The 13039-nt window shown below is 52.9% G+C and overlaps 1 protein-coding gene across 5 annotated transcripts in view; it reads right to left on the bottom strand.

The window, feature by feature from the left end:
* Nucleotides 1-1179: 1179 nt before the first annotated feature.
* Nucleotides 1180-13039, bottom strand: part of SPEN (spen family transcriptional repressor) — a 91165-nt gene continuing 79305 nt past the window's right edge. For 2 of the 5 annotated variants that reach the window (XM_047792021.1, XM_047792022.1), the window contains exons 10-14: nucleotides 4627-12757; nucleotides 3713-4213; nucleotides 3364-3558; nucleotides 2865-3023; nucleotides 1611-2450 (exon numbers count right to left, since the gene is read on the bottom strand). In XM_047792021.1, coding sequence (XP_047647977.1) covers nucleotides 2319-2450; nucleotides 2865-3023; nucleotides 3364-3558; nucleotides 3713-4213; nucleotides 4627-12757 — 9118 coding nt within the window. In that variant the 3' untranslated portion in view covers nucleotides 1611-2318. Of the gene's footprint in view, nucleotides 2451-2864; nucleotides 3024-3363; nucleotides 3559-3712; nucleotides 4214-4626; nucleotides 12758-13039 lie in introns of all 5 variants that reach the window. The other 3 variants (XM_047792018.1, XM_047792020.1, XM_047792019.1) reach the window with 3 other exon arrangements.

Raw genomic sequence — 13039 nt, 5'->3', positions numbered from 1 at the left:
TGCTGCCTACAGCTCCCTGGGGGGTGGGGTGGGGAGCTGGCAGCTGTGGCTGGTGCCACGGAAAGGGTTGCTCCACCCAGGGACCAGCTGGCAGAGACCCACTTCTTGGGAAGGCTGGGCTGTCCCTTTGCAGAGTGGGCCTGGAGGCCCGGGAGCTGTCTAGGATGCTTTGCCTGAGGAGTCGGAGCCGGGGTAGCATGCTCGAGGCCGGAGAAGCTCGGCTCCACGAGCCCCATCCCCTCACCTGCTCTCCTCGTGAGGCTTCCCGTCCACTCGGCCTGGGGACCGGACCTCCCCTCTCCGTCTCTCTGCCATGGAGCACAGCTGTGACCTTGCTCCCTCTCCCCAGGGACTGAGAGCTGGGCCCGCAGAGCATCGCCACAGGATCCAGGCCACCCATACAGAGCCCAGCACAGGGGCCCGTGCAGTCAGAGTAGCAGGGTAGGCACAGCACCAGAGCCAGCAGGCCACAAGCCCGCTTCTAGTGGGCTTAGGAAAGTGGGAGAGCTCCACATCCACTTCGTGGTTACCTTGGCCGGAAGATCACGGCCAAGCTGGTGTCATCTTCTGGGGACGCTTACTTGCTCGGAATCAGCCATCAGGACAGTAACGCAGCTCACTTTCACTCCTGTCAGTAAGGAGACGCAAGCTGCCACTGCGGCTGCTTTTCCGCGCAGCTCGCTTCCAGCAGCTGGACTCCCTCCCTTGCAGACGGTACCGTCTCCGTGCACAGCGTACGTAGGTCTGTTTGGAAGAGCCCCAGGGATCCTGCAAGTGAGACCAACCTTCCAGGCCTTGTGTGTCTCCGTCCCCCTATGCCCACCTCCCCAGCCGCAGGGGAAGCTTGGCCCACTCATCCCATTCTCTCCGGAGCACCTGAGGCCAGGCTGTGCCTCTGTCGCTGCAGGGCCAGCCTGCGCCACACCTGGAGGAGGCAGGGGCAAGAGACAGGACCCCAAAGCCCATTTACACTGTTTCTGAATTTGAGTGGGAGGTGGCTTTATTCTTTATCTAAATCTGAAGTGCCTTTGATGTTTACCCAGGAACCAATTGGGGAATTCGAAGTGTCCAATCTACACCACAGCACTGAAAAATGGTTCAAAAAATGAAAAACTTGCATACAAGATACAATTATCTTTCGGGAAGATTTGTGGCAGAAAGGCAATAGGTCCCATGTAGGTTTGGTGGGAGTGGGATAAGGACTAGCTGTTCCCATAAGCCAAGGACCCTTGGTTCTCCCATCCAAGTGACAATCACATCCACACTTGACGTGTTTTGTATTTTTTAATAAAGTTTGTAATCCAATGGACACACAAAACAAAACTGCGCTGAGAAAAAGTTTCATAAATTAATAAGTGTTAGGAAGTTGGGGGAGAGGTCAAGGTCATAGGAAGGGAAGCCAGTCTTTTTGTACAGTCTTGTGTGTGTGTGTGTGACACTTCCAAATTGCGGGGGCAGGGCCCGTGCTGTAACGAAGCGCACTTATACAAATGAGTGACAATACAAAGTCTGAGTATGAAAATAAGATCTTCTCTGAAAACACATTTTTGGCACAGATTAAAAAAAATGTATGTCGGGGAATTTGATTTTTTTTTTAGTATTATATATATTTATATATATTATATATTTATATATACACACATCCCAAGTTCTGTATATTCCACCAAGAAAGAAAATCCTTCCGTTTGCTCTTTTTTGATTGTAAACTGTACATCCTGGGTGAATCAAAGATGGTGGCAGCAGGAGAATTAAGAAAGGTGACACATCCAAATGAGCAAGGGGAAGGGAAGGGAAGGAGTGGGGACGAAACAACCCAATGAAATGTTCCTTGACCCCAAGATTTCAGCAGAGTTCACAGAGTCCTGCGTGAGAGTCTGCGATGTGTGTTTACATACACCAAGACATCCAGAGTGTCACAGCCTGTCTTCACTGTGCAAAAGTCCAAGTCACTAATTTAGTGCAAAGGCAGTTCTGTTTTGTTTCTTAAAAACAAAAACAACAAAAAAATTAATTCCACTGCCCTGTTCCTTTTCTCCAAAAAGAGAAACCCAGCCTCAAGGTGTCTGCAAGTCCATCGGTTGGTGGTCTGTCCTTGGGCTAAATGTCATGTAAACATACAAGTAGCAGCACCACTGCCCAGAGGGGTCTGTCCGACTGAGCCGGGAGGGCGGGCGGGCGGGCAGGAAGGCGAGGCTGGCCGTCAGGCAGTGGAGTCTGTCCCCCTCGGCAGCTTCTTCCTCCACTTGGCTGGGCTGTCCTGTGTTTATTTTTGCTGCAGAGCCTCAGGAAGATACACCACGTGGCGACCATTCAGTGGCTCACACAGAGGCGATGACAATCATGAGGTGGGGAGAGATGTTGGAGATGCTGGCCAGGAGGTCGGGGGCCAGACGGGACAGGTGACTCTCAGAGAACTCGCAGGGCGGGAAGATCTGGAGCACGTAGGCGGGCTGGAAAAGGGGACAAGAGAAAAATGGGACCCCATCTTCACCTCACCCCCTCACACACACACTACCCTTCTTCCCTTAAACATTTCCAACTGGGGGCCCTAAAGGCCCAACAGAGAGCCAGGTTGAGTCAGTCTCCCAACCAGCCAGTGCCTCTGAGACGTTGCCAGAAGAAAACCCAGTGAAAACGAACCGCTACACACCTCTTCTATATTGTTTAGCTAAAGAAAAACCTCTGCTGTCTGGCTGGCCACTGCTTGACTCCAGGATGGGCAGTGGCAGACCCACCCATGCACTCTGCCTGTCCCTTTGTCCACCTCCTCTGGGAAACTTCCCTGGACTCCTCTAGCTGGCACTGGCAGCCATACGTCACCAGATGAGACGTGTGTGTTTGCCGAGGAAGGACCCCGGGCTGACCTGATTGGAGCCAGGGTTGGGAACGTTGATGATCCCTGCCGCCTGCTTGGCCTGCAGATACGTGATGAAGGCAGCCTTGAGGGACTCAGTCTGGCTCACAACGTCTTCTTGGTCACGGCCACAGGGCAGAGCCAGCAGCAGACAGTAATCTGTCTCCACCTGAGGAAGAGACAGCCGGCAGTGATCAGGACTCATCTCACAAAACAGCAGCCCCAGCAGAGGCCCTTCCGACAGAGGGATTCGACCCCTAGATCCACAAAAGCCCCCACTTCTGAGATGACCTTGAAGCCCATCCCTCTGTTTGTTGAATGAAAAAAGCCTCATCTCTGGGTCTAGGGGCACGTTACATCCCCAGTGGAGACAGAACATGCTCTTCATCACCCACTCCGAGAATGCCACGACCTCGCCCCATGGCAAGCCTGAGACACAGGCAGTGGGGCCACCCGTGCCTTCCCTCCCGGTGGGTGGGGCAGCTGCTCGCCTGGGCCCCGAGTCTTACCGTCATCCTTCGGGCAACCCCCTCCAGCTGTGAGGCCTCCAGCCGCATCCGCTGGGCGATCCTCAGAGGGGGCCCGCCTTCAGAGAGGGGCAGGGAACGGTGGGCCAGGACATTGTTGCCAGAGACGAAGTGGAGCTGCACAGCAGCTGTGTCGTTCTTGAGGGCCAGCAGGCCCTGCCACACGATGGGGTACTTCTGCTCATAAGGAAACAAAGACAAGTGAGCTCGAGGCTGGAGAACACAGCCATGCTGGCCACGGCCCTAGGCAGCAGTCAAGCAGGGATCTTAGGACACCAAACAAGCACAAGTGCCTGGAGGGTGGTAGGGGAGCCCCTCTCCCCAGGCTTACCTTCAGAAGCTGGACCATATCCACGGGCCTCTGGGAAGTCAAGTGCGGAGAGGAATCTTGTTTGGGGGCTGGCTGGGCTTCAGTATGTGGCAGAGCCAGTCCTGGAGGGGTGCTGGGGCCTGAGGTTGTGGGGACAAACAGTGGCTGCTTTGGGGCAGCCTGAGTGGGGAGAGGGGCCGGGAGGTCAGGCTTCATGGAGACAGACACAGGGGAGGGATAGGAGGTCTGGCTCGTTTCCGCCTGCGCCCTCTGGACCTGGCCATGGGCCTCAGCTGGCCTGCTTGCAGGTACACTGGAGAGGCGCGGCTGTTCTACTCCTGTCTGGGTCCCCTTGGCCTCCTGGGAGACTGGAGGCATCTTGCTGCTTGGTGGCTGGCCTGGCTGGCTGAGCTGGGCGGGCTGAGTGGGCTGGGCAGGCTGGACAGACTGCACAGGCTGGAGAGGCTGGGAAGACTGCGCAGGCTGAGTGGGCTGTAAGGGCTCGCCTTCAGGAGGGGCACCCTGGGGGGTGGGGGGAGAGAAAGGGTCGGAGTCAGAGCCTGTTATGCACAAACAACATCTTGCCCCCAACCCCTGGGCCGGTCAGCTGCAGGGCCATCTCCTGTCGCCAGGCCCCCCAGAAGGAGCTTTAACATGATGGGCGGTGCCCGTGGGCATTCAGGATTGAGGATTCTGGTAAGAGATCACCTCTCCCCAGTCCTGTCCCCCAAGACAGTCACCTCTTCCCTTCCTTCTCACCCATGCAGGCAAAAGCCAGCACTCCACCCACTCCCTGGGCTCTCCAAGCTGTGATCTGATCCCTTCAGCCCCACACTGAGAACGCTCCTCTTTAAATCCACAAGAACAACACACGTCAGGGACCTTGCTGGCACCTCCACCATCTGGACCGGAAGACAGATCTCGGGCACGCTCACCTGAGTGGGAGCCTTGGTCCGGGGAGGCAGGCCGATGGAGGCAGCAGCTGGAAACTGCGTGTGTGTGAGCTGCGCCGGGCCGTGGTAGGTGCGGATGTCTCCGTACCTGTACTCCTGAAACAGCTCCCCGCTGGAGTGCACGATCTGCACCCCGTGGGTCACCACCACGGGCGGGGTCAGGGGCAGTCCCTGGAGCTGGTTGCTGGGGGTGACTGTGAGGATGCGGGCCTCACCGTGAGAGGCTGGGGCGGGGGCAGCTTTGGCATCTGCCGTCTTGGCAGCATCTTTCACTGGCTGCTGAGGGGCCTTGCTGGCTGGGGGCACCTTCACCACCCCATCTGCTGCCCGGGGCTGCTCGCTGACCGCCGTCACGTGAGGGTGCACCATGATCCTCACATCCCGCGGCACGGTGTATGGATGCAGTCGGTACTCAGACTGCATGACCAGCACCTCCGACTGCACAGGGGCTGCAGCTCGAGCAACAGGGAGATGATAATGCACCTCTTCCTCAGGAGGGTGCTGGGAGGCCAGGGCGGGCACACCGGCCGGGGCTGGCTGGGGGGTGCCTGCACGCTGCGGGGCCCGGACCTCTACCTGCTGGGGCTGCAGGGGGGCCCGAGGAGAGTGAAGCGTCTCTGGCCGGATGCTGTAGGTGATGCTGGGCAACGTGGGCGTGCTCATCCTCACCTCGCCCTGCGACAGGTGGCCGAGGGATACAGTCTGGGTGATGCTGTGGGGCGGCATGATGACAGACTGCTCTGGGTGTATGCTAGAGATGAACTGAGGCACAGGGATGCCTGCAGCCAGCATGACTGTGGCATTGGTGGAGAGCGCGGTGGACGTGGTGCTGCTGGGGTGGCACGCCCTGGGGAACGGGGTCGGAGCTGGCCCGCTAGGTCGAGGGGAATGAGCATCTGGCTTTGTGGCCGCCAAATGGGAGACAGTTCGATCTGTCGGGGTGCTGGGCCCCGAAGAGACATGGTTCACTTCCGCAGGCAGTTTGCTGGGCAGCGCAGGAGGGTGGTGGGGAGTAAGAGTGGAGCCCAGGTTCGCTGGTTGAAGGACCTTGGTCTCTATTTTGAGGGTGACGGGGTCAGCGAGCTTTTTGTTAGTGGTGACTATGCTTGGGGTGAGGACCAGCTGGTTGTGCACCAGCACCGGGGGTGTGTTTATGCCCTGGGTGAGGACCTTCACTGTGCCGCCCTGGGTGACAGGTGTGGACACAGAGAGGTGGATGGGCTCAGGCTTCTCCAAGGACGGCCGGTCGGCCTTGACAGATGAAATCACGGGAGATGCGTTATACGTCTGGGCAGTCAGTACCAGGGTCGAATGCGTGGCCACGTTTGCATAGCCCGAAGGAGCCTGAGGGCCTTTGGGTGGAGGCTGCGATGGCGGGACGGAGTCAGGTTTGACCTGGGATTTGGACACTGACTGTTGGAACTCAATGTCCATTGCACTTGCTGGGGGGATCTGGCTAATCTTGGCGCTGATCCGCTGCGGGCCTTCCGTCTTCTGACCCGAATAGCTCAGGAGTACAACCCCTTCTGAAGTGTTCACACGCAGCCCAGTGCCAGAGGCCGCGTCTGCCGGGCGGTCGTCAATCACCGACATAGACCCTGGGTGGAACCGACTGTTGTCATTAGAGCTGGATCTCTGTTTGCACTTTGTTGAAGGTGCGATCACTGCACCTGCCACAGTCACAGCACCTGTTGTTGCGGCAGTCACAGCCCCAGAGGCAGCAGTCACGGCGCCTGCTGTGACTGTCACTGTGCCTGGGGTGGCACTCACCACGCCAGTGGCAGCGCTCACTGTGCCCACGGTGGCGTTCACTGGAGTGGTGAGAACGTTCACAGGGCCCGTGAGAACGTTCACGGGTCCCTTCAGGACATTCACGGGGCCAGCAGGAGTGTTCACCAAGCCCTTCAGCGTGGCCACTGGGCCCTTCCCGGGGCCTTTCAGGGCAGTCACCGGGCCAGTCAGAGCATTCACTGGGACCAAGGAGACATTCACCAGGCCGGTCAGGGCACTCACCAGGCCAGTCAGGGTTTGAGGAGCTGGTTTGGCCAGAGTTATCTTTTGGGAATTTTCCAAATCAATGCTGACAGGCATCCTGCTAATAACAGAAGTAATTTTGGGAGCAATGACTGGAGTCACCTTTTCTTTGTCTGCGGCCACTGGAACCTCTGAGGCCTGTGTGTCAGTGGTGTTAGTTACTGGAGCTGCCGGTTTTTCTTCTAAAAGAGGCTTTTTGGATTCAATTGGAGGGGGCAATGCCTCATGCAGGCAAGGGGTGGCACTGACAGGCTCTGCAATGGCCGTTGTGACACTTGTGGAAGTGACACCCGTGGCAGATACGTATTTCGGGTCCATGAGGATCTTCCGCAGTGTACTGGAGCTGGTGTCTATGTCAGAGGCCTTTGTGTCTGGGGGAAGGGCCGGAGATGGCGTGGACTGTGCCCGAGGCTCCTCCTGCCTCGTGATCCACTCTGTCACCTTGGCTGGGGGGCTCTGGTGTGGGATCCCCGCAGTAGTGACAGGGGCTGGGAGTTTTGCTATAGTGACAGAAGGAATGGGGGGTGTGGGCATGCTTGAGTCACTGGGCGGGGTCACTGGGTCACTCTCTATGATGGAATGCACCTTGAATCTGGCTTGAGGCTCCTCATCTGAGGGGGCTGGCTGTGAGGGAGGGAGAAGGTCTGGGAGCACAGTCGCTTTGGCTGGAGTCTTTTCCTCAACACTGCTTTCTTGGGACAAAGTCTCCTGGGGTGGAGTCTTGCTTGGGTCAGAAGCACATGACTCAGGGGGAGTGGACTGGGGCTTGTCACTCTGCTTTTCCTCCTGTGGAGTTTCTGGGGCTTGTATTATTGTTCCCTCATCTGTTGCAGGGCTCTTGCTTTGAACTTGGTCAGCTTCAGAGACATGGTTCTCTGTAGTGCTCCCTGTTTTCTTGTTTGCGTTCCTTTTGCGACGCGATCGAGTTATCTTCTGGCGCCCTTTGTCTTTCCGAGCAAGAGTAACTTCTGCTTCTTTTGATCCTTTGGCTTCTGGCACTGAATGGGAGGTTTCACTACTGTTTCCTCTGGCTTCCTTGGCATCTGCTAGGCCTGCTGAGGAGTCAGGCACACTGCCTGGTGGCTTAGAAGATTCTGTAGCAGCCTCAGTCTCCAAGATGCCAGACACAGCCTCATGCATCTCAGGCTCCAGTCCTTCCTCAGGAGGCTGCAGGGCTGTCTGAGATTCTGTAGGGTAAGGGGGCGGTGCTGGGAAGTTTTCTGGTTCTCCAGAAAAGTCATTGATGATGGAACCGATGGCCGCAGCCAGCTCTGTTTCGCTGGCTTGGTGTGCAGGCTTGTCCCTGTCCCCTGCAGAGAGGCCCTCTGAGGCATCTGCAGCTGCCGCCTTGAAAGCCGAGGGGGCGGAGGTCTCTGTGAGCTTCTCGATGTTCTCCACTGCTTGCTCCAGCTCCATCTGCTTGGCTAACTGATTGGCTTCCGGCGATGCCTTAGAGGCAGACACATCTTCCCTCTCTGGCTCCTTGTTGGGCTCGGCAGGCTCCCTGCTCAACAGTGATGATGAACTACCCTCCTTCTGAGGGCTCTCGCTCTTCTCAGAGGAGACTCCCACGACCCCAGCCTCCTTCTCCACGGGCAGCCCCACAGGGCTGGCCACCACAGTGGGACTTACAGTGGCTTCCACATTTTTCAGATTTGCAGATTTGTCCACCGCTGACCTAGAGTTTCGAGATCTTCCTCTCTTTGACTTGGAGTTTTTCTCAGGGGCTGTTTTCTTCTCCACCATTTCAACTGGGGGGGCTTCGGGTGGATTTCTGTCTGTGCTTACTTCTTTTCTGTCACGTTTCTGTTCACTTCCTGCTTCTTCTTTATCAGCCTTGGATCTCGTGTTATTTTCTTTCACATTTACTTGGGGACTCACCTCACTGGTGGCCTCAGGACGTTCGGCATCAACTTTCGGTTCATTTTTCCCCTTTTTCCCTTGCTGGCCACCAGCAGCTACTTTTTGGGACCGTGGAGATCGCCATCCCTCGGCTGGTTTGACTGTCTCCACTGGTTCTTTTGCCTCGGTCTCGTCATCTTCGTCAGCTCGACGGCGTGTTTTCGGAGGCCTCCCCCTCCTAGGGGTTGTGGGAGCTGCTGCCGCCTCCTGAAGCTCCCGCTCCAGTCTCTTCCTGGTCACTCGGGGTTGCTCAACAGGCTCCTTGACTGGAGAGCGGCTCTCATGGTCACCCATGGTTGCGTAGACACTCCTTACATTCCGGCGCCTGGTTCGGCTGAGGGGCAAGCTTGGCTCAGGGTGTTCATGGTCTGCGGCTGAGTTTTTAGAGGCAGTTCTGGTAATCTTCTCTGCCTCCATCTTCAATTCTAAAAGCTTCTGTGCCTCTCCCCGAGGAGAACTGGACCGCTTAAGCTTTTCACGGTCTATCCGCTCACTCTTCCTTGTGACTGGCTTCTCCACGATGCCTGCTGCAGCTGCCTGAACGGGGGTCTTGGAACGTTTACTTTTGTTCGGCTTTTTATCTTTTGCAGCCACTGGAGGATCCACCTCTACATCTTCAGTAGCCGGAGGCAGAACTTCAGGAACAACTTCAGCTGTTGGATTTGCACTAGGTTCAACATTAGCAGCTGAGTCTGGCTTCTCCACTTTTGGCTCATCGGCTTCCTCGGGCTTCTGAATCGGTTTTGAAGGTGTTTGGGTTTTGCCAGGTTCTTGATCTACACTGAGCTCTACCTGGGAAAATGAGGCCCCGGGAGTTGGAGGCTTGGCATCCAGATAAGGCAGCTGATCAACTGATGAACTTTCCTCAACAGCTAAAGGAGTCTCAGCAACATCTTTCCTGGTGTCCCCTCCTGGAGGTGAGTCCACTTGTTCAGGCTGTTGTTCCACAGCGATGGGAGCCGGTTCAGAGACGGGTTTTGCTTCTTCCGAGACAGAGGCTGGCTCCGTGGTCTTCTCTTCTGTCACTGAGGGCACTTCCCCTGTTTTTTCAGCAGCTGTCTTCTCCAGTGATGATGATGCTGACTCTGGAGCTACAACCGTGACACTAGGAGGTCCAATCGAAGACGGAGTTTTCGGTTCCAACTCTTTATTCTCAGAAGCAGATTCGGGGGTCTTGGGATGATCCTCTGTATCATCTTGCTTCTCCATCTCTTTGGGTTTTTGGTCTTTTTCTTTTTCTTTCTGTTGCATTCGTGTGAGTTCTACAAACCTGCTGTGGAAAAGAACTACTGGCTCTTGAATGAAATCACTCGTGCTATTCACTCCATCAGATGTCTGCCTCCCGTACAACCTGCCAGAAACAAAGTCGGATTCTTCATCTTTTCTTTCTAGATGCTGCAGTCGCTTGGAATCTTGTTCAAAGATTGAGCTGTGTAAAAAACGGGAAGCAAATAACTCTTGTCTTTCCTGTTCTTCTTCTTTATGGTCATCTTTTTTATCATCCATTTTTCCTTCTGAATCAGTCCGAATTTTCTTCTTTTTCATGTACCAGGATGGAATAGGTCTTGGAGCAGAGTCTACCTTTTCTTTATCTTTGTTGTTCCGAAAATTAGCAAATCGGGAATCCCAATCGAGAAAAGACCAGTTTTCCTCTCGAGAGGAAGAGAGGGATTTAGCTCTTTCAAGCAAAGCCTTAGTGTCCGGTGTGATTGTCTTATCCAATGCAAAGGAATAAAATTTGTTCCTTTCTAAAGAACTGGAGAGTCTTTCATCTCTCTCACGTAGTTTGTCTTCTCTGTCCCTCAATAAAAAAGACAACCGGGAACTCTCATACAATCCAGAGGCTCTGGGTGAGTGCGATTTGTGTTCACCATCTTCATCAGAATCAGAAGGCACCTCACCAGGTTCCAAGTCACGCACAGACCTCTTTCGAAGGCTGTCTCTCTTAATTATGCTGTTTGGGAAACTCACATCAAACCTGCTGGCATCTTGTTTCATTTGAGAGTCCCACCGATTTAATTCCTCTTCAGGATTCAAGACAGATAACTTTATTTTGGCAATGTCCGCCATCTGTTCTCTCCTACTAGAATCGTAAGGATTAAATTTCAAGGACTCTTCTCTGACTATTATATTAGAATAGGGGAGACCTTTTTCATCTACTTTGGGAGACCCTTTTATTGACATCAGCCTAGGAGAGCCAATGGGGTCGTCTTCTTCATGGAAGGAACCATGTCGGACGCTGGGAGAACCACCAGTCCTTTCCGAATCTTCACTGATTTGGCGTGAACTTCTATAGTTCCTCTCTCTCTTGGTGCAGACGTCAAAATCAACATGGTCCATCCTTTTCTTTTTGCTGGGAGGAGAGTCGTCGGTGACATCCTGAGGGGGTTTGCCTACCTCGTGAACAAGACTACGTCTTTCATATTCATCCACATCTTTTTTTGGACTGCCAAACTTTTCAGACTTGGCTATTTCCATCTCCATCTGCTGTTTTCTACGACTCTGTTCCATTTGTTTTCGGTAACTCTGTGTGTGATCAATATCAATGCCAATTTTTTCTTCAGCATTTGCTGGATGTGGTTTATCTTGGCCCGTTTTACATTCAAGTGTTTCATCACGAAGACTACAATAGTTTTTCCTATTATCTTCTCTCTCTGGTCCTTGATCATCTAATAGCTGCAGCTGTTTGAGTTGCGGTTTTGAGGGAGTGGGTTTTTTGGACTGGATTTCTTGATTTTCCACAGATTCACCTACTGGTTCTCCCAGCCTTGCTTGGAGGTCTGAGTTGGGCTTTGAGCCAGTCCCAACAGAAATACTGGCAAGCTCCTGACAGTCTTTGGGGCTGGGAACAGCATTAAGTCTGTCTAGTTTGATTTTTTTGGATTCTCTTTTAAGAATTTCTTTCCTCATAGGCTTTTTTTCAGACTCCCCTTCCCTCAGCAGAATGACATCTCTAGATGATAAGTCAGGCTGCTTCTTTAAAAGCACTCGAGCATCTTCCATCTCTGGACTACTTTTCTTGACTTCTGATTTTTGTCTTTCTACTTTCAAAGTGGAATCTGCAAAACGTCTTTTTCTTGCTTCCAGCTTCTCCAGATCCACAGCGCTTACGCTGTCAGCACTCTGCTCAGGTTTTAGGTGCTTCCTGGGTTTAGGCCTGCCTTCCTTATCTACCACTTCTATGTGGCTTGAAAGCCCCCTTTCCTTTGCTACTTTCATTCTAACAGACTCTAGTTTAGACAACTCAGATTTTGCAGGCTCAGTCTGAGAGACCTGAAGTTTCTGATCTAGGGCAGAAGATTTGATGCTGTCATTATCAAGCTTGGCTTTCAGCTTTTCCAAAGGAGTGTGGTCAATAACTCTCCCCTCTTTTTCTTTCACTCGAGTCAAAACCACACAAGGCATGAGTTCCAAGCGGTTTTTTGCTATTCCTTCTTTGTCAGCTTTCTCCCTGCCCAGTTTATTAGAACTTCTTAATTTTTCAGGGCTCTGCTCTCTCTCGTTTTCTTGGTCTGTTTCTGAAGACTGAGAACTAGGGGAATGAACTTTCCCTTTTCGTTTCTGCTTGTCAGTTTTGTCCTTTTCCACCTTCTCCTTCCTTATTAAGCGTCTCTCTCTTTCCACTCTTTCAGGATCAAAAGTTCGTTCTTTATCTGTCTTTTCATTTTTTGTATACCGCTCCAAACGAGGTTTTTCAAGTTTATCATATCTTGGAGGGGAAAGTGAGCTACAGCTTCCGCTCCGGTCTGAGGATCGGCTGTAAACCCTCCTCTCGGAATCACTAGGCAATCTCTCTGACTGTGAGGGTGATGCTCCAGGACTCTGTGGGCGTCGCAAGTGCACTGGACTCTGACTGCGTTCGATGGGCCTCCTCTCGTGGTCTCTGTCCCGGTCAGACTCAAATCTTTCACGTTCCCTTTCTCGTTCCCTTTGCCTGTAACTGTATTCTCGAATATCTTGTTCATAAGGATCATTTCTGTAATCCCTATATTCCCGGGGATCATCATAATATCGTGATTCATAGTAGTCTGCTTGGTAGGTTTCCCATTCTGAATAAAATTCTCTCCCTCGAGCTGGATAGTCTCGTCTAGAATCCTCAGGATATGTGCCTGGAGTACGAACACTCTCATAATATGTACGCTCTTGGCTGTAGTCATAGGATCCCCTTCGTTCTTCTCTGCCAACAGACAAAAAAACAATATATTAGTTTTTTGTTTTCTTGTCACTTACACATTAATCATACAAACGAGATTACAAAGTCTCGCTTCTAAAAATCTTTGCATTATTTCATCATTAGACCTACACTGTCCAATGCCATAGCTATAAGCCACATGTTGCTACTAAGAACCTGAAATTTGGCTAGTCTAAGTTGAGATGTGAGTGTAAATACACACTGGATTTGGTAGATTTAGTTTAAAAAAAAATAAATACCTCAATAATTTATTTTGATTATATGCTG

This window comes from Phacochoerus africanus, chromosome 8 (genome assembly GCF_016906955.1).
Source record: "Phacochoerus africanus isolate WHEZ1 chromosome 8, ROS_Pafr_v1, whole genome shotgun sequence".
Lineage (NCBI taxonomy): Eukaryota > Metazoa > Chordata > Mammalia > Artiodactyla > Suidae > Phacochoerus > Phacochoerus africanus.
The sequence above is the reverse complement of the archived record's forward strand: the minus strand, read 5'-3'. Positions and strand labels throughout refer to the sequence as shown.